The sequence below is a fragment of the Ranitomeya variabilis genome, chromosome 2, assembly GCF_051348905.1.
Source record: "Ranitomeya variabilis isolate aRanVar5 chromosome 2, aRanVar5.hap1, whole genome shotgun sequence".
NCBI classification, from domain to species: domain Eukaryota; kingdom Metazoa; phylum Chordata; class Amphibia; order Anura; family Dendrobatidae; genus Ranitomeya; species Ranitomeya variabilis.
The window spans coordinates 391,461-418,695 of NC_135233.1; the positions used below are offsets into that span (position 1 = coordinate 391,461).

The 27,235-nt window shown below is 48.5% G+C and overlaps 1 protein-coding gene across 2 annotated transcripts in view; it reads right to left on the reverse strand.

Annotated features, from left to right (window-relative positions):
- Positions 1 to 27,235, reverse strand: part of MYOD1 (myogenic differentiation 1) — a 314,317-nt gene that overhangs the window by 57,047 nt on the left and 230,035 nt on the right. The window contains exon 3 of one of the 2 annotated variants that reach the window (XM_077281843.1): positions 24,324 to 24,616. In XM_077281843.1, the coding sequence (XP_077137958.1) occupies positions 24,372 to 24,616 (245 nt within the window). In that variant the 3' untranslated portion in view covers positions 24,324 to 24,371. Of the gene's footprint in view, positions 1 to 23,759; positions 24,617 to 27,235 lie in introns of those variants that run through there. The other variant, XM_077281842.1, reaches the window with a different exon arrangement.

Below are 27,235 nucleotides of genomic sequence, written 5' to 3' on the forward strand. Positions count from 1 at the left end.
GGTGGAGGCCCCGGCATCTTCACCTTGAGAAGTATCCTGGGGAATAGGGCGAGCTAGGGCGCCTCCTAGCGTTAGGGACAGGGAAGGAGCCTCTTGTTCTGGGTCACCAGACAGCTAAGTCGTGACAACTATGCTGTAACATCTGGCCACTGCCGCTTTTACACTGCATAAGTACGCAGTGTCCAACCCGCAGCAAATCCAGATCATGGGCACTTACCCTCATTTCACTCAGTTCAATCAGAAACGCAGGAAAAAATGCACCAAAAACAATCGTTTTGCAGTTGCGTTTTCCTGCCAAGATATGCACGAAGGTTTACTCCAAGTGTGCACCTTAAAGGGGTCCTCTGGTAGGGCGGCTAGACGGTAACGCTTCCCACAGGTGAAGCGGGGTCCCCAGGGCTTCCCAGGTGTATGGCAAGATGGTGTAAGCCGATGAATGCACAAAGAACAAGGAGACAGGTTTGCAGTCTTTACCTGGTTTACTGATGGTAGTAGTCCTCAGTCCAGGGAATCAAGTGCAGGGTAGCTGTGGTCTGGCCGGCTTGGAGGCAATAGGAGATCTCTCTCCCAGGTGAGGTCCGTAAGCCTTTCCTACCTGCGCAGTGTAGTTGGTTAGGTCCCTGCCGCTTGAAGCTCAGTGCAAGTCCCCTCTCTCCTGTCCTAAGACAAATGTCTGTATGGTATGCAGTTCGAGCCAGTTTATAGGGACTCTATCATGCCCCGGGCTCTAAAGTTACTGCTTTACCTCAGACTTGATGCAGGCAATTGACATACAGTGCTATGCCCTCCGGTTCTGCTAAGTGTCCTAGAGTCCCACTATAGCCTCGAGCTCCCGGTACCCGGTTCTGCGCTCTGGCTCCCAGGGTGTCCTTTCGCTGTTCCCCTGCTGAGCCTCTTCCTCCTCTGTGCTTCTTCCATCTAAGCTCCTCCACAATTCAACTCTCCTTCTGCTTCTCACTCTTTCCAGGGGTAGCAGCTCCCTCATGGCTGCTCGGCCCCTACGTCTGCTCCAGACATCCTTCACTCCCAGAGACCAACTGTCTCCCTCAGACTCACTAAGACTGACTGGCTCCTCCTCCAGACCAGGATAGATAAAGTGTAAGGGAGCTACCCTGAATCTGAGTCCTAAGCTCCCCCTCCTGGCCTGGATTCAGATTGTGTTGAATGCGAGTGCCATACCTGATAGAATCTCCATTGCCTCCAAGCGTGATATCACCCTCCCCGAAAGGAAGGCAACATCACTGCAACAACCTGTTACCTGGGGTGTTGCACTCCCCCCCTCCCCTACCTGTTAACTCCAGTACTCCCAGACTGGGAAAAAGGAAACATAAACAACAGGTTACAATGAGACATGCAAAACATTTTTAGAATGCTTTTAAACGAATTAATATAAACTTGAGCTTCCCTTTATGGGAGGAATTAATATTTGACCATTGCAAACATTTTTGAACCTATAAATTAACTTTCAGAAATATAAACATACTATCATGAACTATGCAATGCAATTACCCTCTAAGGGTACACTATCATCTCAACTAAAGTGCTTTACTTCACGTGTCTATCAACTACCTTTTCAGGTATACTATCTCACATATATATTATTTTATTTCAAAAGTGCAAAACTCTCTCTAGCTAATTCTCTAACATATCAAAATTAATTCTAACGGCTCTCAAAACTGAGGTAGTGCAATCGTTTCATCTAAATTAATATTCAAGTCCAACAACAATATTCTTGAACAGCAGCAACGATGCGAGGGACCCGTTATCAACTCCCAACGTAGGCCTACGGAGGGCTACAAGGCGTATCCAGACCCAGGGTTCTGCCGCGCCAACGGGTTTTGCTTCTGGTCTCTATGTAAACATATTAACAATTAAAGCCAACTTTGGAACAGTTTTCTTAAAAGTTCTATGTAAAACCAGTAGGAAGCACCTAAGGAGGTGCCAACTATTTACAAGAAAGTTTTTGAATCATTCACTATCCATGATTCTGATGTCCATTTAAACAAATAACTGAACTTTCAAATCAAGAACCTGATCGGGTTCAACAAAACACTTCAACTGGAACTTTAAAGGTTAAACTTTTGCAGTCATTAATCAAACTTTAGAAAAACTGTCTATTTCTTTTTCCAGAGTAACTGGGAAGGATTGCCACTTCCTGGTCGGGAATACTCTGGATCATATTTCTCCATGGGTACTGCACACCAAGGTCTGTTGGCTAGTTCCACTACTGGAGTCTGTGTAGACTGGTCATGTTTGGGCGTTGGCCTGGTCTGGGCTGTAACTTTTACAGGGGCTGAAGGTGGTACACGCTTTTTGCAGTCTAAGGCATACCATCCCTTTTCTCCAATGTGACGGGTGTAGGTCACACGGTCGCCAATATTCAGGTCCCTATCAGGGTGTCCCACAATTAGGTGTGACTCCACATCCCTGCGGGTGACTAAAATTTTGTTTATCATGCCAGCTTCCTTTATAAAGCCCCAGCCTCGCTGTTTATTAAAGATTATGACTTCCCCCAGCCGCAGTGGTCCTCTCTCTGACCGTGGTGCCTGTCGCATTCGGGACTTTCCTGCAAGATTCGTTTCCTTAAATGCTGCTGCACAAGCTAAGGATTCCTGTCGCTCCCTCTCCTCCCAGCGGCTGCAGTGCTCCCGCCAGGTGATCATGGGGATCTCACTCTGGAGCACTATCATATCCTCCTCCGCAGGGCCCTCTGCAAAAATCATGGGCTCTGGGGAGCTAGCCTGGGGCCCACTAATGGGGATCAGTGGCACTGTCAGCTGTCTCAGTTCGTTGGTGTTCCACGGTATCCAGAGACATGTCTGTCCGCCCGGTGATGTCGGCAGGATCGGAAAGGGGCCTAGCAGAGTGTCGTGAAGATGGTGTCGAGCTGCCGGCCGGGATATCCTCTAGGTACGGTGGTGTGTCGTCGAGGGCCTCATCACCCTGGCCGGGTGTGTACAGCGGGGGAGGTGAGTTTGGGAAGTCACTGGGGCCTTTCGCCGTCAGGGTCATGCCCCTTACCTCTGCCTCCGGACCACCGGAACGCCTCTTCAGCTCTGGACCGGTCAGGGTAGTTAGCAGGCGTCCGGAAAGACTTCCGATCAAGGCCTCTCTCCACCCAGCCATGGTTTCCCGCTGCAACCGCGTAAGTTCAGTTCCTCCACTTCTCTCCGCAGGTCTGGGTTCATCGTCGGCAACAGGTGCAGTTCTTGTGGGTCCCGGCTGGGAGAGTCCTCTTCTCCATCCCACGCTCCGAGGTCCGCTCACCTCCCTCCATATTGATTACCGGTTCTGCCTCCTCGTCATTGCTTCCCACGGTTTCACAGTACCACGCCTGTCTTCATGGGCGGTTCCTTTTCTTTTCCCCGCCATCCCATATCAGGAAGTGGCCCTCTCTAGTTGATGGGCATTTCTCGGACATAGTAATACTAATGAGGAGCGGCCATGGTTTTTGCGCCGTTCCTCCAGGTGCTGCCCACGACAACGCACCCATTTCCTCCTGCACACCACATGCCGCTATAATGGTGGCAGTTTTGGTGCAATTTATAGTGCACAATCTCTCAGCAAATCAGTCTCTGAGTTTGCTGGGTCAGTCCATCCTGTTCGTGATGCCAAGTTGGAGCGCCTGCCTGGGCTGTGGGGTACTCGGTACCGGGTCTGGTACTTAAAGGGGATGTCATGTGGCTGTGACACATTATGTGGCCCTGGGTACCCAATTAAAGGGAGAGGTCCTTAAAGGGAATATTGTAAGAGTCTATTGTTCGTGACGCCACCTGTGGTTCTCGGTCAGTAAGGATCGACGCCGCTTAAAGGGGTGATGGTAGGGCGGTTAGATGGTAACGCTTCCCACAGGTGAAGCGGGGCCCCCAGGGCTTCCCAGGTGTATGGCAAGATGGTGTAAGCCGATGAATGCATAAAGAACGAGGAGACAGGTTTGCAGTCTTTACCTGGTTTACTGATGGTAGTAGTCCTCAGTCCAGGGTACCAAGTGCAGGGTAGCTGTGGTCCAGCCGATTGGAGGCAATAGGAGATCCCACTCCCAAGTGAGGTCCGTAAGCCTTTCCTACTTGCGCAGTTTAGTTGGTTAGGTCCCTGCCACTTGAAGCTCAGTGCAAGTCCCCTCTCTCCTGTCCTAAGACAGATTTCTGTACGATAGGCAGTTCGAGACTGTTTATAGGGACTCTATCATGCCCCAGGCTCTAAAGTTACTGCTTCACCTCAGACTTGATGCAGGCAATTGACATACAGTCCTATGCCCTCCGGTTCTGCTAAGTGTCCTAGAGTCCCACTATAGCCTCTGGCTTCCAGGGTGTCCTTCTGCTGTTCCCTTGCTGAGCCTCTTCCTCCTCTGTGCTTCTTCCCTCTAAGCTCCTCCACAATTCAACTCTCCTTCTGCTTCTCACTCTTTCCAGGGGTAGCAGCTCCCTCATGGCTGCTCGGCCCCTGCGTATGTGCAGCGCCCCAGAGTCCTGGTCGTTGCAGTAGCATGGGTCAGCCACTAAGGGGGGCCATGCTGCGTTCGATGGCACGGAAGGAGTTCTCTGAGCAGGTATCACAGTCACCAATACATTTCACAGCTGGGCCTCCGGGGGGAGCTAAGGGTGCTATTCATTAGGCCACTCCCCACCATAGTGGGTAAACTGGGGGTCAGGCAGGAAGTTAGGGAGAACGCTGACGGGATTGAACGGAGCAACACCTGGTGGCAGAGGGTGTTGTGAAGGGAGAGACTGTAGGGTCTCTGCCAGGGGTGGGATCCTGGCAGAGGCTTGGCATGGAAAGAACGTAAAGGGACCGTGCCTGCTCAGCATAGCGGCGGTGCCCAAGGAAGGACTAAGAAGCGAGATAGATTGTGCTGAGTGAGAAACGAAATCAAGCGAAAGGAGATACCAGTGAGGGTTGTGCTGAAAGAGGCAGCACCTTACTGAGGCGCACTACCGGTGGCCGGAACGCCGAGGAGGTAAAGAGTTTCAAGCCATACCTCAGACCTACGGCAGGGCAGTTAGCTTGAGGCGGACTGTCTCACGCATCACCCAGGAAGGCAAAGGGGGGTACCAACAGGAGAGGGGCGCAGATAGAGTCCCGGAAGATCTCCGAGCCTCCCCGTCATACGGGTGCGTTCCTACCATAGTATCTGGAGGGACGAGGAAGATCATTGCGAATTAAGTTGTTGTGAGGGAACACGAGAAACAGACACAACAGTTGTGGGGTACTTTCCGTAAGCACAGCAGGGAAGGACTGCAACACATAGCGCTAGAAGGAAGGCACCGATTTCCACCTGCAAGGAGAGCTCTGGAAGTGCCATTGGACCGGCCGGACTTGCGCAGCCTGGTGAGCCGTATTCCGGACTGAGGACCCAGAGAGCTTCAGTAAAGAGGTAAAGAGACTGCAACCTGGTGTCCTCGTTATTTACCGCGACCTGCACCCCACAACTGCACCGCTACAACATCACTTATTGCACCGGACGTCCCCCACTGACAGACAGGGCCACGGACCGGGTCTAGCCACCGTGACAACCCCAGGACTGAGACCTAGAGGCCCGGCTCCGGGTACCCCTCGGCCCTGAGGCGGTGTGGGGGCGCTCCAACTTGGCGTCACGAACAGGATCTACTTAAGCCTGAAGAATCAGGTCATGTGTGCCTAGAGACTGTGATTTATTGTGTGTGGACTGAACTTTATTGCAAGACTGTGTGCTGTGCCAGTTGCCGCCAAAATCCGCCGCCATTGCAGCGCTGAGGAGAGCGCAGGAAGAGAAGAAGGGCGTGGAGTGGGCGTAGACAAGCTGGAGAGCGCGAAGAATAATGGCCGCCCAGTCTAAATATTTCTGTGCAGTGAGGACGTGTCCGTCAGCAGCAGAGATCCGCCTCCTGATCCTTAATGGGGGGCGGAGGCAGAGAAAACGAAACTGCTCACGCAGGAGAGAGCGGGAAAAAGACCAGGAAGCGACCCACGTGGAGGACGCTATGGCCAGCAGCTCCGAACCCGACAGCGGGGTTGAAGTGGAAGTCTCCCCTGACTACCCGGACGAGCCCAGCAGCCTGTCCTCTGTGGATAACACCAAATTCCTGAGAGCCGAGATGGAGGATTTATATACCCGGCTCCTCCAACTGAATGTGAGAGTCCAGGCCCCGCATCAGGCGGTGCCGGCAGCGGGTTCCCGGACATCGGAGGAACCAGCGGGACCTGTTGCGGGAAGTGGATTCGTACCGGTGGGTGAGTCCCCCGGTCCTGCCCCACCAGCCGAGGGTGTGTTAGTGGGTCCTGTAGCAGCACCGCCTCTCCCGGGAACCCAGACCTTCATCGCTGCGCACGATCTGGTCATACAACAGACCCGAACACATGGGGTGTACCTGGCAGTAGGAGTGGATCTGAACCCTGAACTGCAGGGATCCACCTGCCGGGTGGCGCCTCGTGGAAAGTTTTGAAAGTGCTATCATTGGATGGAAAATGTAAATAGTTAACTGTTCATTCCTTTAACTGTTCCTGTTTGCTGCTAAACCCGTCTAGGGTTAAAGGTGACCCCTTTGTTGATCCGGGGTCACTGTTGTTTTCCTGAAGTTTATACAGTTTTAAAAAAAGAGAACTGCAGAAATCATGAACTGCGCATGATTCAAACTTTCCCTTGTAAATAGTTTGCACTTTCTTAAAGGTGCTCCCTACTGGTTTTAGTCAAAAGACACTTTGCGAAGAAACCGTTCCTACTGGTCCTAGTTAAAGACACTTTGTGAAGATACCGGACCGGAACTTTGCATGAGACTGGTAGGCTGAGAAGACGAGCTACCTCAGAGAGACCTGGTCCCCTCTTAAAGGGATTTGAAGAATTGTACTTGAAAGCGATACTGTTACAGAACAGTAATGTGGTAATGATGCCTTAAAAAGAAAATGTAACTGTTTTACATGCCGAGTTATATGTGTTGAATTTGTTAAAATGTGAAATTTGAATAATGTTTTGAAGACAGGAAAGATGCAGAGAGCCCGTAGGGGTAGAAGTAGAGGTCTGCATAGTTGAAAGTAAGAGAAGTAATAATGAGGGTGAGGATAGAAGGTAAACCCTGCGTCCCCATTGAAAAGTTACTTTATTGCTAAGGACAGAGAGTGAACCCGTAGGGGTTAGAGAGTGAGTCCTTAAAGGGGCCGAGTAGAGCTGGCTCAGAGTTCTTCAACCGAAAGGAATGTTATGTCTATACTGTGTATAGTAGCGAAAGGCAGTAGGCCCTGGCTGAACAGGGCGGTCCTGTAGAAGAAAGGAGAGGCAGTAGGTCTGGTGCCGTAGGGACAGGCGGTCCTGCAGGTTCACAAGAAGGAGAATGTAAAGTTGAAATGCCTTATAATGTGATTATAGGAAGGCCTTTGATAGACTAAGAGTGTGAGTTTCTTAAAGGCAATGTTAAGTTATTATTTCAAAAATTGCACTAAATAGAATACCCGGTTGGGTAACAGAAGTTATTTATACTCTGTAAATTATAAGGTTAATTATGTTTGTAACGTTACAAGTGTCCTCACCTCCCATAAAGGGAAGCCTACTTAAGTATACTTATTGTTATTTGCACTCAACAAAATTGTATGTCTTTTTGCTAACCTGTATTGTTGTTTTTCTTCCCAGTCCCGGAGTACTGTGTTTAACCAGGGGGGAGTGCAGCGCCCCAGAGTCCTGGTCGTTGCAGTAGCATGGGTCAGCCACTAAGGGGGGCCATGCTGCGTTCGATGGCACGGAAGGAGTTCTCTGAGCAGGTATCACAGTCACCAATACATTTCACAGCTGGGCCTCCGGGGGGAGCTAAGGGTGCTATTCATTAGGCCACTCCCCACCATAGTGGGTAAACTGGGGGTCAGGCAGGAAGTTAGGGAGAACGCTGACGGGATTGAACGGAGCAACACCTGGTGGCAGAGGGTGTTGTGAAGGGAGAGACTGTAGGGTCTCTGCCAGGGGTGGGATCCTGGCAGAGGCTTGGCATGGAAAGAACGTAAAGGGACCGTGCCTGCTCAGCATAGCGGCGGTGCCCAAGGAAGGACTAAGAAGCGAGATAGATTGTGCTGAGTGAGAAACGAAATCAAGCGAAAGGAGATACCAGTGAGGGTTGTGCTGAAAGAGGCAGCACCTTACTGAGGCGCACTACCGGTGGCCGGAACGCCGAGGAGGTAAAGAGTTTCAAGCCATACCTCAGACCTACGGCAGGGCAGTTAGCTTGAGGCGGACTGTCTCACGCATCACCCAGGAAGGCAAAGGGGGGTACCAACAGGAGAGGGGCGCAGATAGAGTCCCGGAAGATCTCCGAGCCTCCCCGTCATACGGGTGCGTTCCTACCATAGTATCTGGAGGGACGAGGAAGATCATTGCGAATTAAGTTGTTGTGAGGGAACACGAGAAACAGACACAACAGTTGTGGGGTACTTTCCGTAAGCACAGCAGGGAAGGACTGCAACACATAGCGCTAGAAGGAAGGCACCGATTTCCACCTGCAAGGAGAGCTCTGGAAGTGCCATTGGACCGGCCGGACTTGCGCAGCCTGGTGAGCCGTATTCCGGACTGAGGACCCAGAGAGCTTCAGTAAAGAGGTAAAGAGACTGCAACCTGGTGTCCTCGTTATTTACCGCGACCTGCACCCCACAACTGCACCGCTACAACATCACTTATTGCACCGGACGTCCCCCACTGACAGACAGGGCCACGGACCGGGTCTAGCCACCGTGACAACCCCAGGACTGAGACCTAGAGGCCCGGCTCCGGGTACCCCTCGGCCCTGAGGCGGTGTGGGGGCGCTCCATATGCTCCAGACGTCCTTCTCACTCCTGGAGACCAAATGTCTCCCTCAGTGTAAGGAAGCTCCCCTGAATCTGGGTCCTGAGCTCCCCCTCCTGGCCTGGATTCAGATTGTGTTGAATACGAGTGCCTTACCTGATAGAAAGAATCTCCCTTGCCTCCAAGCGTGATATCACCCTCCCCGAAAGGAAGGCACATCACTGCAACAACCGGTTACCTGGGGTGTTGCAAGGCCTTCATAGTTTTATGTGTATGGTCCATAACATCCCATTTCGTTTAGTCACTGTCATCAAATCCCAAAGTGTATCTCCCTAATTCATCTCTGTCAGGAAAATAGGAATTATTTTCCATTGTTGTGGGGGACACAACCAGAGCTGACCTACTACTCCTCCCACCATTGGTTTCTGTAGGACCAAATCCTACACACAGCCCTTCTCTCTGTGAATTTACACCCTCCCCCCTCCCTTCAAATAATGGTCATCTGAAATGCGAGTTTTATTGCCTGTTAGGACAAGCAGAGCTGAATACGTTTTCCCTAAAAAAACCTTTGTCTTCTAAGCAAAACGCTTAAAGTCAAATTCAATAATGCACATTAACCCCTTAAGCCCCGAGGGTGGTTTGCACGTTAATGACCGGGCCAATTTTTACAATTCTGACCACTGTCCCTTTATGAGGTTATAACTCTGGAACGCTTCAACAGATCTTAGCGATTCTGTTTTCTCGTGACATATTGTACTTCATAATAGTGGTAAAATTTCTTCAATATAACTTGCGTTTATTTGTGAAAAAAACGGAAATTTGGCAAAAATTTTGAAAATTTCACAATTTTCCAACTTTGAATTTTTATGCCCTTAAATCACAGAGATATGTCATGCAAAATACTTAATAAGTAACATTTCCCACATGTCTACTTTACATCAGCACAATTTTGGAATCAACATTTTTTTTTGTTAGGGAGTTATAAGGGTTAAAAGTTGACCAGAAATTTCTCATTTTTACAACACCATTTTTTTTTAGGGAACACATCTCATTTGAAGTCATTTTGAGGGGTATATATGATAGAAAATACCCAAGTGTGACACCATTCTAAAAACTGCACCCCTCAAGGTGCTCAAAACCACATTCAAGAAGTTTATTAACCCTTCAGGTGTTTCACAGGAATTTTTGGAATGTTTAAATAAAAATGAACATTTAACTTTTTTTCACACAAAATTTATTTCAGCTCCAATTTGTTTAATTTTACAAAGGGTAAAAGGAGAAAATGGACCCCAAAAGTTGTTGTACAATTTGTCCTGAGTACACTGATACCCCATATGTGGGGGTAAACCACTGTTTGGGCGCATGGCAGCGCTCGGAAGGAAAGGAGCACCATTTTACTTTTCAATGCAAAATTGACTGGAATTGAGATGGGACGCCATGTTGTGTTTGGAGAGCCCCTGATGTGCGTAAGCATTGAAATCCCCCACAAGTGACACCATTTTGGAAAGTAGACCCCTTAAGGAACTTATCTAGATGTGTGGTGAGCACTTTGACCCAACAAGTGCTTCACAGAAGTTTATAAAGCAGAGCCGTAAAAATAAAAAATCATATTTTTTCACAAAAATGATCTTTTCGCCCCCAATTTTTTATTTTTCCAAGGGTAAGAGAAGAAATTAGACCACAAAAGTTGTTGTGCAGTTTGTCCTGAGTACAACGATACCCCATATGTGGGTGTAAACCACTGTTTGGAGGCATAGCAGAGCTCGGAAGGGAAGGAGCGCCATTTTACTTTTCAATGCAAAATTGACTGGAATTAAGATGGGACGCCATGTTGCGTTTGGAGAGCCTCTGATGTGCCTAAACATTGAAACCCCCCACAAGTGACACCATTTTGGAAAGTAGACCCCTTAAGGAACTTATCTAGATGTGTCGTGAGCACTTTGACCCAACAAGTGCTTCACAGAAGTTTATAATGCAGAGCCATAAAAATAAAAAATCATATTTTTTCACAAAAATGATCTTATCGCCCCCAGTTTTTTATTTTTCCAAGGGTAAGAGAAGAAATTGGACCCCAAAAGTTGTTGTGCAATTTGTCCTGAGTACGCTGATACCCCATATGTGGGGGTAAACGACTGTTTGGGCGCATGGCAGAGCTCGGAAGGGAAGTAGCGCCGTTTGACTTTTCAATGCAAAATTGACTGGAATTGAGATGGGACACCATGTAGCATTTGGAGAGCTCCTGATGTGCCTAAACATTAAAACCCCCCACAAGTGACACCATTTTGGAAAGTAGACCCCCTAAGGAACTTATCTAGATGCGTTTTGAGAGCTTTGAACCCCCAAGTGTTTCACTACAGTTTATAACGCAGAGCCGTGAAATTTTTTTTTTTCCACAAAAATGATTTTTTTAGCCCCCAGTTTTGTATTTTCACAAGGGTAACAGGATAAATTGGACCCCAATAGTTGTTGTCCAATTTGTCCTGAGTACGCTAATACCCCATATGTGGGGGGGAACTACTGTTTGGGCGCATGGCAGAGCTCGGAAGGGAAGGAGTGCCATTTGGAATGCAGACTTAGATGGATTGGTCTGCAGGCATCACGTTGCATTTGCAGAGCCCCTGATGTACCCAAACAGTAGAAACCCCCAACAAGTGACCCCATATTGGAAACTAGACCTCCCAAGGAACTTATGTAGATGTGTTGTGAGAACTTTGAACCCCCAAGTGTTTCACTACAGTTTATAACGCAGAGCCGTGAAAATAAAAAATATTTTTTTTTCCACAAAAATTATTTTTTAGCCCCCAGTTTTTATTTTCCCAAGGGTAACAGGAGAAATTGGACCCCAAAAGTTGTTGTCCCATTTGTCCTGAGTACGCTGATACCCCGTATGTGGGGGGGAACCACTGTTTGGGCGCATGGCAGAGGTCGGAAGGGAAGGAGCGCCATTTGGAATGCAGACTTAGATGGATTGGTCTGCAGGCGTCACGTTGCATTTGCAGAGCCCCTGATGTACCCAAACAGTACAAGCCCCCCACAAGTGACCCCATATTGGAAACTAGACCTCCCAATGAACCGTATCTAGATGTGTTGTGAGAACTTTGAACCCCCAAGTGTTTCATTACAGTTTATAACGCAGAGCCGTGAAAATAAAAATTCCTTTTTTTTTCACAAAAATGATTTTTTAGCCCCCAGTTTTGTATTTTCACAAGGGTAACAGGATAAATTGGACCCCAAACGTTGTTGTCCCATTTGTCCTGAGTATGCTGATACCCCAAATGTGGGGGGAACCACTGTTTGGGTGCATGGCAGAGCTCGGAAGGGAAGGAGTGCCATTTGGAATGCAGACTTAGATGGATTGGTCTGCAGGCATCACGTTGCATTTGCAGAGCCCCTGATGTACCCAAACAGTAGAAACCCCCCACAAGTGACCCCATATTGGAAACTAGACCTCCCAAGGAACTTATCTAGATGTGTTGTGAGAACTTTGAACCCCCAAGTGTTTCACTACAGTTTACAACGCAGAGCCGTGAAAATAAAAAATCCTTTTTTTTCCCACAAAAATGATTTTTAGCCCCCCAAATTTTTATTTTCCCAAGGATAACAAGAGAACTTGGACCCCAAAAGTTGTTGTCCAATTTGTCCCGAGTACGCTGATAACCCATATGTTGGGGTAAACCCCTGTTTGGGCGCACGGGAGAGTTCGGAAGGGAAGGAGCACTGTTTTACTTTTTCAACACAGAATTGGCTGGAATTGAGATCGAACGCCATGTCGCGTTTGGAGAGCCCCTGATGTGCCTGAACAGTGGAAACTCCCCAATTCTACTTGAAACTCTAATCCAAACACACCCCTAATCCTAATCCCAACGGTAACCCTAACCACACCCCTAACCCTGACACACCCCTAACTCTAATCCCAACCCTAATACCAACCGTAAATGTAATCCAAACCCTAACCCTAACTTTAGCCCCAACCCCAACCCTAACTTTAGCCCCAACCCTAACTTTAGCGCCAACCCTAACCCTAACTTTAGCTCCAAACCTAGCCCCAACCCTAACCCTATTCCTAGCCCTAACCCTAACCCTAGCCCTAGCCCTAACCCTAGCCCTAACCCTAGCCCTAACCCTAACCCTAATGGGAAAATGGAAATAAATACATTTTTTTAATTTTATTATTTTTCCCTAACTAAGGGGGTGATGAAGGGGGGTTTGATTTACTTTTATAGCGTTTTTTATAGTGGATTTTTATGATTGGCAGCTGTCACACACTAAAAGATGCTTTTTATAGCAAAAAAGTTTTTGCGTCTCCACATTTTGAGACCTATAATTTTTCCATATTTTGGTCCACAGAGTCATGTGAGGTCTTGTTTTTTGCGGGACGAGTTGACGTTTTTATTGGTAACATTTTCGGACACGTGACAGTTTTTGATCGCTTTTTATTCCGATTTTTGTGAGGCAAAATGACCAAAAACCAGCTATTCATGAATTTCTTTTGGGGGAGGCGTTTATACCGTTCCACGTTTGGTAAAATTGATAAAGCACTTTTATTCTTCGGGTCAGTACGATTACAGCGATATCTCATTTATATCATTTTTTTATGTTTTGGCTCTTTTATACGATAAAAGCTATTTTATAGAAAAAATAATTATTTTGGCATCACTTTATTCTGATTCATATTTTTTTGCTTATGATGCTGTATGGCAGCTCGTTTTTTGCGGGACAAGATGACGTTTTCAGCGGTACCATGGTTATTTATATCCGTCTTTTTGATCGCGTGTTATTCCACTTTTTGTTCGGCGGTATGATAATAAAGCGTTGTTTTTTGCCTCGTTTTTTTTTTTCTTACGGTGTTCACTGAAGGGGTTAACTAGTGGGACAGTTTTATAGGTTGGGTCGTTACGGACGCGGCGATACTAAATATGTGTACTTTTATTGTTTTTTTTTTTTATTTAGCTGAAGAAATGTATTTATGGGAATAATAAATATTTTTTTTTTCTTTATTTAGCAATTTTTTATTTTATTTTTCTTTACACATGTTGAATTTTTTTTTTTTAACTTTTTTACTTTGTCCCAGGGGGGGACATCACAGATCGCTGATCTGACAATTTGCACAGCACTCTTGTCAGATCGGCGATCTGACTTAACAGCGCTCCTGGCTTACCAGCGCCTGCACTGAGCAGGCGCTTGGTAAGCCACCTCCCAGCAGGACCTGGATGCAGCCCCGCGGCCATTTTGGATCCGGGGACTGCAGGGAGAGGAGGTAAGAGACGCTCGGAGCAACGCGATCACATCGCGTTGCTCCGAGGGTCTCAGGGAAGCCTGCATGGAGCCCCCTCCCTGCGCGATGCTTCCCTATACCGCCGGAACACTTCGATCATGTTTGATCGCAGTGTGCCGGGGGTTAATGTGCCGGGGGCGGTCCGTGACCGCTCCTGGCACATAGTGCCGGATGTCAGCTGCGATAGTCAGCTGACACCCGGCCGCGATCGGTCGCGCTCCCCCCGTGAGCGCGGCCGATTGCATATGACGTACTATCCCGTTGGTGGGAATTAAGGCCCACCCCACCTCGACAGGATAGTACGTCATATGGGATTAAGGGATTACCCCATATCTGAGGTCAGCAATGCGGGAGTTCTTAGTTTTATGGCCGAAGCATAAAACAAGAATGTTCATCTTTGGCATGCATTCAGACACCTTGCTGTGGTACTGGATCATTTCTTTAGGATCTCTCCTGCCCTTTATCGAAACGTCATACCTGTGTTAGGGGTCGAGTTCCCGCCTCTGCACAGGGGGAATCTTGGGCCATCTCCACTGCGGTCTCCTATTCTTCTCCTGCCGCAGTGGAGTCTGCTCAGCGGAGACGTCGGTCCCAGCATCTCGCTCAGTCTGACTCTGTCTAAAGAGTTACTGCTGCTTTTCCAGCTTCTGCCATTGAAGCCAGTGCTGGGCAGCGGCGAGCAGATGCTTTTGGGACTAAGTCCCGCTTTTCTCCTTCTGAGCATGCCCAGGGTAAGATCTCTCATTGGAGATCGAGGGTCACATGCTTAGATACTGCAGCAAAGGCCATTGGTTCTCCTGGAAGGTCCTGAAGGTGCTCAGGCTTTGTGGCAGCTTCTCATTGGTCCTTCTAGGAAGGTCTTGTTCGTGCTTCAGCTATAAAAGGCTCGCATGGCCGCACGGCCATGTGCTAGTATCAATTCAAATATGTGCTTTGCGCCAGTATGGTTATGCATGAATGTGTTCAGGGACCCAGCTGAAATAAGCCCCTAGAATACCGGCTTCTCCGGTGAGGAGATTGTGTGTTTGTATTCAGGGACCCGGCTGAAATAAGCCCCTAGAATACCGGCTCCTCCGGTGAGGAGATTGTGTGTGTGCATAACCACTGACTGCTATCAGTTCGGCAGCAAGCTTGCGCTCCTGTGAGGCTAACAGGGCGCAGTGCTTTCCTCTCACGGCTGCTCTGTGAGGTAACAGAGCTAGTCTATACCGCCAAACAGTGCCACCATTCACTAGCAGCAGGTTCTCCTGCACGGTGGACCCCGGGCTGCGAACGCACCATTTATAATAAACATCTATTTTTACTCGGTGAGTTCCGCTAGCCCTAACATAATACTAGCGCCAGGGTCTGGCTAGTAAATGGCGGATGATCAGCGTTTACAGCAGTACATCCAGCAGCTGGAGGGTAGGTTGGTGGCTCTTGAGCGCACAACCTCAGCTGTGGATGTTACCGCATTCGCTGTTCAGGCTGCAAGTGTAGCTGCAGCCAGTTTGTCCTCGGCCACCCCTGCTCCAACTTTATCCTGTCTCCCACTTCCAGACAAGTTTGCTGGTGACAGTAAACTATGTCGGGGATTCGTGAGTCAGTGCTCCATACATCTTGAGCTTCTGGCTGCACGTTTTCCTATGGAACGGGCGAAAGTGGGATTTATTTTATACCTTTTGTCGGGCAGGGCGTTGGAGTGGGCAACGCCGCTATGGGAGCGTAATGATCGTGTGGTGCAGAGTGCTCCTCTCTTCCTGGACGCTCTCTGAAACAGGTCTTTTTGGGACCTCGTGTCACCCACGATACCGCGCTCCAATTGTTGGCAATAACACAGGGTGCGTCCATGGTCAGTCAGTTCGCTGTCCAATTCCGGACTCTGGTCTCAGAGCTGGAGTGGCCGGATAAAGTCCTTATTCCGGTATTTTGGAAAGGACTGGCAGACCATGTGAAGGACGCCTTGGCCACCAGGGAGATTCCCACCACACTGGAGGAGCTCATTACTATGTCTACCCGCATCGACCTCCGTTTTAACGAGCGGACGTTAGAGCGGACCCAGTGTAGGCAGAGGTTTCGGCTGGCTCCCACCTTCGCCAGACCTCTAGAAACTTCCGTTCAGGTGTCCGACTCCCATGAGGCCATGGAGGTTTCTCGAGCGGGACCTAAGTCCCGGGCCGCTCGGGTACCCGTGGTTTGTAAAAATTGCCAACAAATAGGACATTATGCCAATAAATGTCCACGGCGGTCAGGAGAACAATCGCGTCTAGTAACCATTGGAGGAGGTTCACTAGATACAGCGGCATTTTCCTCCAAGTTGTCCTTTAAAGGGACAATCACGTTAGGCTCATATTCTCTCAGAGTCGAGCTTTGTGTGGACTCAGGAGTGGAGGGGAATTTCATGTCCTCTGCTTTTGCTCTGCGCCATGCAGTACCTCAGGTGATTCTCGCCAAACTGGTGACTGTTAGAGTAGTGAATGGGTCAACACTTCCCACACAAATCACACACCAGACTGTCCCTTTCACGTTATCCATGTCCCCTTCCCACCAGGAGGTTATTTCCCTTCTTGTCCTTCCCGAGGGAATGGACGAAATTCTGCTGGGAATACCCTGGCTCCGTTTCCACTCCCCAGATATTGAGTGGACCTCTGGGAGGATATTGGGTTGGAGTGAATCATGTAAGGGCAGATGTGCGAAAGAGTGCGTTCAGGTTTCCACCACTGAGATACCCGCAGATCTTTCTTCTCTTCCCAAGTGCTATTGGTGCTATGCTGATGTTTTCTCCAAAAGGGCTGCAGAAACTCTTCCACCTCATAGCCCCTATGACTGTCCTATTGATCTCTTGCCTGGAGCTGAACCTCCTCTGGGAAGGGTATATCCCCTCTCTCTCCCTGAGACAGAGGCTATGTCTCAATACATCCAGGAGAATTTGGCAAGAGGGTTCATTAGGAAGTCAGTGTCTCCTGCAGGGGCGGGATTCTTCTTCGTACAGAAGAATGGGGAATTACGTCCTTGCATCGATTACAGGGGTCTCTTAATGCCATCACCATTAAAAATAAGTACCCGTTGCCCCTGATTTCTGAGCTCTTTGACAGGTTAAGGGGAGCAAGGGTATTCACCAAACTAGATCTGCGGGGTGCCTACAACCTGATTCGCATCCGTGAGGGGGACGAATGGAAAATGGCTTTTTATACCAGGGATGGGCACTATGAATATCTGGTGATGCCCTTCGGGCTCTGTAATGCCCCGGCCGTTTTTCAGGACTTTGTCAACGATATCTTCCGGGATATGCTTTCCACCTCGGTCGTAGTCTATATGGATGATATTCTCATCTTCTCTCCAGATATTGACTCCCACCGGAGAGATGTTGGCAGAGTCTTCGAACTCTTACGGGCGAATTCCCTCTATGCAAAGTTGGAGAAGTGTGTGTTTGAGCAGGAGTCTTTACCTTTCCTGGGCTATATCATCTCCGCCCAGGGATTGGCTATGGATCCTGCCAAACTACAGGCTGTGATGGACTGGCAAGGACCCCATTCTCTTAAAGCGGTGCAGCGCTTTATGGGGTTCATAAATTACTATCGCCAGTTCATTCCCCACTTCTCAACTTTGGTAGCTCCCTTGGTATCCCTCACCAAGAAGGGGGCGAATCCCAAATTGTGGTCGGAAGAGGTCTCCAAGGCCTTCACTTCTATAAAGACTAATTTTGCAAGCGCTCCCGTCTTACATCGTCCCGATGTGGATAAGCCATTCTTAATGGAGGTGGATGCCTCATCCGTTGGTGCCAGAGCAGTCCTCTATCAAAAGGATGCTCAAGGTCCGAAGCATCCATGCTTCTTCTTCTCAAAGACCTTCACACCAGCGGAGAGAAATTATTCCATCGGGGATAGGGAGTTGCTAGCAATGAAGTTGGCCTTTTCGGAGTGGAGACATCTCTTGGAGGGAGCTCGGTTTCCCTTCCAAGTCTTCACGGACCACAAAAATTTGGTTTATTTGCGTACAGCTCAGCGGCTGAATTCTCGTCAGGCCAGATGGTCCTTGTTCTTCTCCCGGTTCCACTTCACTCTCCATTATCTCGCCGGGGAGAAAACATTCGTGCTGACGCTCTCTCTCGCTCCATTGTGTCAACTGAGGAGGAGGAAGAGGAGCCTCGGCTTATTGTCCCTTCAGAGAGTCTGAGAACCGTAGCTCCGGTTTCGCTAGAGTCTGTGCCTCCGGGCAAGACTTTTGTTCCTATCAATTTGCGACCGGAGGTTCTCTCTTGGGCTCATTCGTCCAGAGTGGGTGGACACTTTGGGACAAAGAGGACATCTGAACTGCTGGCTACGACGTACTGGTGGCCACATATGGTCCGTGACGTCGGAGATTATGTTTGGGCATGTGTCTCCTGCGCCAAAAATAAGTCTCCTCGACAACGGTCAGCTGGGTTACTCTATCCCTTGCCGGTGGCGGACAGGCCCTGGGAGATGGTCGTGATGGACTTTGTGGTGGGTTTGCCCAAGTCTCGTGGCTGTACCATCATTTGGGTTATCACCGATCATTTTTCTAAGATGGTGCATTTGGTGCCGCTTCCACAGCTACCTTCTGCACGGGCCTTGGCAGCATTGTTTATTAAGCACATTTTCCGCCTACACGGTATGCCGAACAAAACTGTCAGTGACCGGGGTCCCCAGTTTGCGTCTCGGTTCTGGAGAGAGCTCTGTCGTCTTCTCAGCATTGAGTTGAATCTCTCTTCAGCATATCATCCCGAGACGAATGGGTTGGTAGAGAGGGCCAACCAGACCTTGGTCACATATCTGCGACATTTTGTTTCAGCCAGGCAGGATGACTGGGCATCCTTGCTACCGTGGGCGGAGTTTGCGCTGAACAACGCCGTAGCCGATTCCACTGGACAAACCCCATTCCTCCTTAACTATGGTCAGCATCCGTGGGTACCTGTGCCTATGCCCGTGTCTTCCGCTGACTCCAGGGTCGCAGACTGGGCTGTGGAGGCACGGGATATTTGGGACTGCACTCAGGATGCCATTCGGGCCTCCAAGGAGAGAATGAGGTCCTCCGCCGATTGCACATCGGCGCCCCGCTCCGACTTTTGCTCCTGGCGACTTGGTGTGGCTCTCCGCCCGTAACATCAGGCTGCGAGTTGAGTCCAGTAAGCTTGCACCTCGCTACTTGGGTCCCTTCAAGGTCCTCGAACAGGTTAACCCTGTGGTCTACCGTTTAGCCCTTCCACCACGCTTGGGTATCACCGACACCTTTCATGTGTTCCTCTTGAAACCCGTATACATGTCTCGGTTTTCAGAGTCATCTGCCGGGACATCGGGTTCGTCTACGGACGATTACGAGGTGAACACTATTTTGGGCTACAAGGTGGTACGTGGCAAAAAATTTTATTTGGTGGACTGGAAGGGTTATGGTCCTGAGGACAGGTCCTGGGAGCCTGCTGAGCACATTCGGGCTCCGCAGCTCATTGCTGCCTTCGAGCGTAGTGAGGTCCAAGGAGGGGGGGCCCTACTGGGGGGGTGTTAGGGGTCGAGTTCCCGCCTCTGCACATGGGGAATCTCGGTCCATCTCCACTGCGGTCTCCCATTCTTCTCCTGCCGCAGTGGAGTCTGCTCAGTGGAGACGTCGGTCCCAGTGTCTCGCTCAGTCTGACTCTGTGCAAAGAGTTACTGCTGCTTTTCCAGCTTCTGCCATTGAAGCCAGTGCTGGGCAGCGGCGAGCAGACGCTTTTGAGACCAAGTCCCGCTTTTCTCCTTCTGAGCATGCCCAGGGTAAGATCTCTCATTGGAGATCCAGGGTCACATGCTTAGATACTGCAGCAAAGGCCATTGGTTCTCCTGGAAGGTCCTGAAAGTGCTCAGGCTTTGTGGCAGCTTCTCATTGGTCCTTCTAGGAAGGTCTTGTTCGTGCTTCAGCTATAAAAGGCTCGCATGGCCGCACGGCCATGTGCTAGTATCAATTCAAATATGTGCTTTGCGCCAGTATGGTTATGCATGAATGTGTTCAGGGACCCGGCTGAAATAAGCCCCTAGAATACCGGCTTCTCCGGTGAGGAGATTGTATGTGTGTGTAGCGCCCCCACTGCCGCAGGGCCGAGGGGTACCCGGTACCGGGCCTCTGAGTCTCTGCTCTGGGGTTGTAACGGTGGCTAGACCCGGTCCGTGACCCTGCTGAGGGGCGCCCAATGAAAGGTGTGGATGGTGGTGGTAGTGCCGGTCGCGGTCAATAACGAGGACACCAGGTTGCAGTCTCTTTACCTCTTTACTGAAGGCTTCAGGATCCTCAGTCCGGAATACGGTTAACCAGGCTGCGCAAGTCCGGCCGGTCCGATGGCACCTCCAGAGTTCCCTTTGCAGGTGGAAATCTGTGCCTACCTTCTAGCGCTTGTGTGTTGTGGTCCTCCCCTGCTGTGCTTACGGGATAGTCCCCACAACTGTTGTGTCTGTTTCTCGTGTTCCCTCACAACTGGATTCTGATGTTCTTCTTCTTCGTCCCCCAGATGATATGGCTAGGACGCACCCGTATGACGGGTAGGCTCGGAGCTCTTCCTGGACCCTAGTGTCGCCCTTCTCCTAGTGTGCCCCCCATGTCTTCATAGGTGATTGGTGTGAGACAGCCCGCCTATAGCTGACTGTCCTGCCGTAGGTTTGAAGTATTGCTTGGAGCCTAATACCTCCTCGGCGTTCCGGCCACCGGCTATGCGCCTCAGTAGAATGTTGCCTCGATCTTACAGCACGACTCCTACTGGTGTTTCTCCTTGTTGCGTTGATCTCGTTTCTCACTCAGCACAATATACCTCGCTTCTTGTCCTTTCTTAGGGCACTGCCGCGATCAAGTGCAGGCGCGGTCCCGTAACGTTCTCTCTGGTTGCTAGGCCTCTGTCAGGATCCCACCCCTGACAGGGACCCCTCCGAATCTTCCCCTACAACACCCTCTGCCACAAGGTGTTGCCTGGTTCCAACCCAGTCAGCTTTCTGATCTCACTTTCTATCCAACCCCCAGTTTTACCAGATTGTGAGGAGTGGCCTAATGCATAGTGCCCTTAGCTCCCCCTGGAGGCCAGTCTGTGAAATGTATTGGTGTCTGTGATACCTGGTCAGATGAACTCCTTCAGTGCCATCAGACGTACCATAGCCCCCCTTAGCGGCGGAGCAACAGTACTGCAACGACCAGGACTCTGGGGCGCTGCATGTGCATAACCACTGACTGCTATCAGTTCGCCAGCAAGCTTGCGCTCCTGTGAGGCTAACAGGGCGCACTGCTTTCCTCTCACGGCTGCTCTGTGAGGTAACAGAGCTAGTCTATACCGCGAAACAGTGCCACCATTCACTAGCAGCAGGTTCTCCTGCACGGTGGTCCCCGGGCTGCGAACGCACCATTTATAATAAACATCTATTTTTACTCGGTGCGTTCCGCTAGCCCTAACAACCTGTGACTGAGATTTAGTGAGTTTCTTATTTTTATCCCATTTTATTTCATAACTGTTTGTACATATTTGTATTTTGTGTCTTTTGTAATATCATTTGTATCTTTTGTAAACACTGATGATTCTTCCAGAGTAAAATTATAAATTTGCCAGCTTCGTTCTTCTTGTTCTATGAGCGATCCGCTACGTACTCCGAGCAAATTCTTTATGCTACTAAATGAGTGTCTGATCCACCTATAAGAGGTCGGTGGTGGCAGCATTATTTTCATATTTATGTGGTATTGGGGACTTGAGGGTGACTGAATCGGGGAATATATATGTTCCTATCAGAAACCGGTGGTATATACATTACATGCCGCAATATTCAACATAAATTAGAGCAGCTGCGCTCATTTTCTTATCCTCTGTCAATACCCTTATTGGCCAGAAGGGTAAGATGGCGCCACAGAGCTGCAAGTTCTTGACTAAGTTCGTGACAATCTCCCTAAATCAGCTGATAATACAACCTTCTCACATTCTCATCTCTCTCCACTCCATGTCTACAATCCCCACCCCACAAACTTTCACACCCTCGCAGAAATCTTAAACATCTTGACCTACATTCATTCTCTGAATCCCTCCTCCCTCTCACAGACATAAGTTCCATACACAATGCGGATGACGCTGCCACTCTATATAACACCACAATAGCTATAGCTTTGGAATCTGCTGCCCCACTTACACATACCAAAGCTCGCAAAATCAACAGACAGCCCTGGCACACCAGCCTGACCAAAGAACTGAGGCGAGCTTCCAGGGCTGCTGAGCGCAGATGGAAAAGATCCCACTCCAACGACCACTTCATCGCATTCAAACAGTCCCTCACTACTTTCAAGACCACACTCGCCACAGCAAAACAAACCTACTTCTCATCTCTCATATGCTCCCTGTCTCACAACCCTTCAGCACCTTCAATTCTCTCCTCCGTCCCCCAGCACCTCCTCCCTCCCCACTTATCTCCGCTGAAGACTTTGCCTCATTCTTCAAGCAGAAGATTGATAACATCAGAGACAGTTTTGGTCAACAAGCCCCAGAGCCCTTCCTCCCAACTTCCCTACCCTCCACCTCCAAAACCAACTTCTCCACTATTACAGAAGATCAACTCGCCACTCTACTCTCAAGATCGCATCTCACCACCTGTGCACTTGACCCGCTCCCATCCCACCTCATCCCAAACCTCACCACAATCTTCATCCCAACCCTAACCCATCTCTTCAACCTATCACTAACAACTGGTGTTTTCCCCTCAAGCATTAAACATGCCTCCATCACACCTATCCTCAAAAAGCCCTCTCTTGACCCATCCTCTGTATCTAGCTATCGCCCTATATCACTTCTCCCCTATGCCTCCAAACTACTGGAACAACACGTCTACCTTGAACTGTCCTCCCATCTCTCTTCTTGCTCCCTCTTTGACCGCTTACAATCTGGCTTCCGGTCACACCATTCCACTGAAACTGCCCTAACTAAGGTCACCAATGACCTCTTAACCGCCAAGAGCAAGCGACACTACTCCGTTCTCCTCCTCCTCGACCTGTCGGCTGCCTTTGACACTGTGGACCATTCCCTATTATTACAGACGCTCTCATCCCTTGGCATCACAGACTTGGCCCTATCCTGGATCTCATCATACCTAACAGACCGGACATTCAGCGTCTCCCACTCACACACCACCTCCTCACCTCGCCCCCCTATCTGTCGGAGTCCCACAAGGCTCAGTCCTTGGGCCCCTGCTCTTCTCCATTTACACCTTTGGCCTGGGACAGCTCATAGAATCTCATGGCTTTCAGTATCACCTTTATGATGACGACACACAGATCTACATCTCTGGACCAGATATCACCTCCCTACTAACCAGAATCCCTCAATGTCTGTCCACTATTTCATCCTTCTTCTCCGCTCGATTTCTCAAACTTAACATGGACAAAACAGAATTCATCATCTTTCCCCCATCTCACGCGACCCCCCCAACGAACCTATCCATTACAGTAAATGGCTGCCCACTCTCCCCAGTCCCACAAGCTCGCTGCCTCGGGGTAATCCTTGACGCTGATCTCTCCTTCAAACCACATATCCAAGCCCTTTCCACTTCCTGCCGACTTCAACTCAAAAATATTTCACGAATCCGTTCATTCCTCAACCAAGAATCTGCAAAAACCCTAGTCCATGCCCTCATCATCTCTAATTTAAATAAATCGTGTGGGGACCCCTCAATTCTTGATAACCAACCTTGCTAAAGCTGACAGCTGAGGGTTGTAGCCCGCAGCTGTCAGTTTTGCTGGCTGGTTATCAAAAATACAGGGGAACCGTGGCTGTCTTTTTTTTTTAATTGTTCAGCTGAACCAGCCGGACCTGAACATCCAGGGGTCCACCCATCTCTACTCATAATCCATCACCTTATTTCTGGATCTTTCACGTTTTGTCTGCTGGATACATGATTTGTGACAAACGTCCCTGTGCGGTTGGATAGGATTTCATCCATCAGCTTGTTATGGTCGCGCTTTGTACGGACATTCCATGGTGTATAAATAGGGATCTTTATTTAGAACAGTATTGGAAACGTCCGCGGCATTCACACCATATAAATATATAACACATATGTAACTCGACACAATTCGGAGACATTAAATATCTGGAGACAACTCTTATGTACATTACAAATAGAAAATGTTATAAAAGTGGTCCACACATGTCTGTGGCCTTGCTCAGTGCTATGTCCCCCCACAGTGCAGACAGAAGCAGGGTAAAAGCTGGAGAACATGACAGGGGCCTTGGCCCCTGAAAAGTCCATCGTTTCTTGTGATCCTACCAGACTAGAACCAGAAGGATGAGAAAGTTCATGTCACCATCAACTGAAAATCAACACAAACCTGAAAAGTAATAGTGATGGCGCCCACAATCCTTGGTCTTCTCTAGTCTTATAAGGTCTGGTAGATTGACGTGCTTCTGTCTGCAAGTATCTGAGTGCAACCATTTGGGGAGGGAATGCTGACTGTCGTGTCGCTTAGCGTCTCCCCATCGAGAGGAGAGCATGGACTACCTTCAGATCCCATTTCCAGAGCAGGGACTACAGAACAGTTAAGATTTTCTGTAGAGATTCTCTCCACAATGCTGGACAGGCAGTCTAAACTGGAGACAACAGCATTCTTTCCTGGTCGGGTACCTATGGGAACAGAAAGTGTCATATCACAGAGAAATACAACCTGCATTCACTGCTCCTATACATACAATGTGCCACTGTAAAAGTCTGGGCACCCCTGGTCAAAATTACTGATATTGTGAACAGTAGGTTTTTTAAGATATCATTTCAACATCAACTTGCTTAACCCCTTCATGACCTTGGGATTTTCTGCTTTTCCGTGTTCGTTTTTCGCTCCCCTCCTTCCCAGAGCCATAACTTTTTATTCTTCAGTCCATATGGCCATGTGAGGGCTTATTTTTTGTGGGACGAGTTGTACTTTTGAACGACATCATTGGTTTTACCATGTCGTGTACTAGAAAACAGGAAAAAAATTCCAAGTGCGGTGAAATTGCAAAAAAAAGTGCAGTCCCACACTTGTTTTTTGTTTGGCTTTTTTGCTAGGTTCACTAAATGCTAAAACTGCCATTATGATTCTCCAGGTCATTACGAGTTCATAGACACCTAACATGTCTAGGTTATTTGTTATCTAAGTGGTGAAAAACAATTCCAAACTTTGCTAAAAAAAAAAGTAAAAAAATTGTGCCATATTCCGATACCCGTAGCGTCTCCATTTTTCGTGATCTGGGGTTGGGTGAGGGCTTATTTTTTGCGTGCTGAGCTGGCGTTTTTAATGATACCATTTCGGTGCAGATACATTCTTTTGATCGCCCGTTATTGCATTTTAATGCAATGTCGCGGCGACCAAAGAATCGTAATTCTGGGGTTTCAAATTTTTTTTCTCGCTACGCTGTTTAGCGATCAGGTTAATGCTTTTTTTTATTGATAGATCGGGCAATTCTGAAAGCGGCGATACTAAATATGTGTAGGTTTGATTATTTTTTTATTGATTTATTTTGAACGGGGCGAAAGGGGGGTGATTTAAACTTTTATATTTTTTTTATTTTTTTCACATTTTTTTCAACTTTTTTTTGTTACTTTTGCCATGCTTCAATAGCCTCCATGGGAGGCTAGAAGCTGGCACAACGCGATCGGCCCAGCTACATAGCAGCGATCATCAGATCGCTGCTATGCAGCAGAATTGCAGGTGTGCTATGAGCGCCGACCGCAGGGGGGCGCTCACAGCTATCCAGGATCAGTAACCACAGAGGTCTCCAGGACCTCTATGGTTACAATACTGAAGCATCGCCGACCCCCGATCATGTGACGGGGGTCGGCGATGCGATCATTTCCGGCCGGAAGCGCCGGTTAAATGCCGCTGTCAGTGTTTGACAGCGGCATTTAACTAGTTAATAGCGGTGGGTGAATTGCGATTTCACCCGCTGCTATTGCGGGCACATGTCAGCTGTTCAAAACAGCTGACACGTCCCGGCTTTGATGCGGGCTCACCGCCGGAGCCCTGCATCAAAACGGGGGATCTGACCTCGGACGTACTATTCCGTCCGAGGTCAGAAAGGGGTTAAAGTTACAGACGACACATTTACTCTGTATTTTAGGTAAATAAATATACTCTTCTCAAAAAAATAAAGGGAACACTTAAACAACAGAATATAACTCCAAGTAAATCAAACTTCTGTGAAATCAAACTGTCAACTTAGGAAGCAACACTGATTGACAATCAATTTCACATGCTGTTAGACAAATGGAATAGACAACAGATGGAAATTATTGGCAATTATCAAGACACCCTCAATAAAGGAGTGGTTCTGCAGGTGGGGACCACAGACCACATCTCAGTACCAATGCTTTCTGGCAGATGTTTTGGTCACTTTTGAATGTTGGTTATGCTTTCACACTCGTGGTAGTGTGACACCCCAGGGTCCTGGTTGTCACAGTGGCATTGCTTTCCTCACGGGGAGAGTGATGTCATGCTTGGAAGCGAGGGAAGATCTTCTTTGCCAGGTAAACACGAGCATACAACATGTTCACACTCCAGGCCAGAAGGGGGAGCTCTGATCCAGCTTATGAGTGGCTCCCCTATATACAGTTATATGAAAAAGTTTTGGCACCCCTATTAATCTTAAGCTTAATATTTTATAAAAATAGTTTTTTTTTGCAACAGCTATTTCAGTTTCATATATCTAATAACTGTTGGACACAGTAATGTTTCTGCCTTGAAATGAGGTTTATTTGTACTAACAGAAAATGTGCAATCTGCGTTCAAACAAAATTTGACAGGTGCATAAGTATGGGCACCCTTATCATTTTCTTGTTTTAAATACTCCTACCTACTTTTTACTGACTTACTAAAGCACTTTTTTTTGTTTTGTCACCTCATTGAGCTTTGAACTTCATAGCCAGGTGTATGCAATCATGAGAAAAGCTACTTAAAGTGGCCACTTGCAAGTTGTTCTCCTGTTTGAATCTCCTCTGAAGAGTGGCATCATGGGCTCCTCAAAACAACTGTCAAATGATCTGAAAACAAAGATAATTCAACATAGTTGTTCAGGGGAAGGATACAAAAAGCTGTCTCAGAGATTTAACCTGTCAATTTCCACTGTGAGGAACATAGTAAGGAAATGGAAGAACACCGGTACAGTTCTTGTTAAGGTCAGAAGTGGCAGGCCAAGAAAAACATCAGAAAGGCAGAGAAGAAGAATGGTGAGATCAGTCAAGGACAATCCTCAGACCACCTTCAGAGAG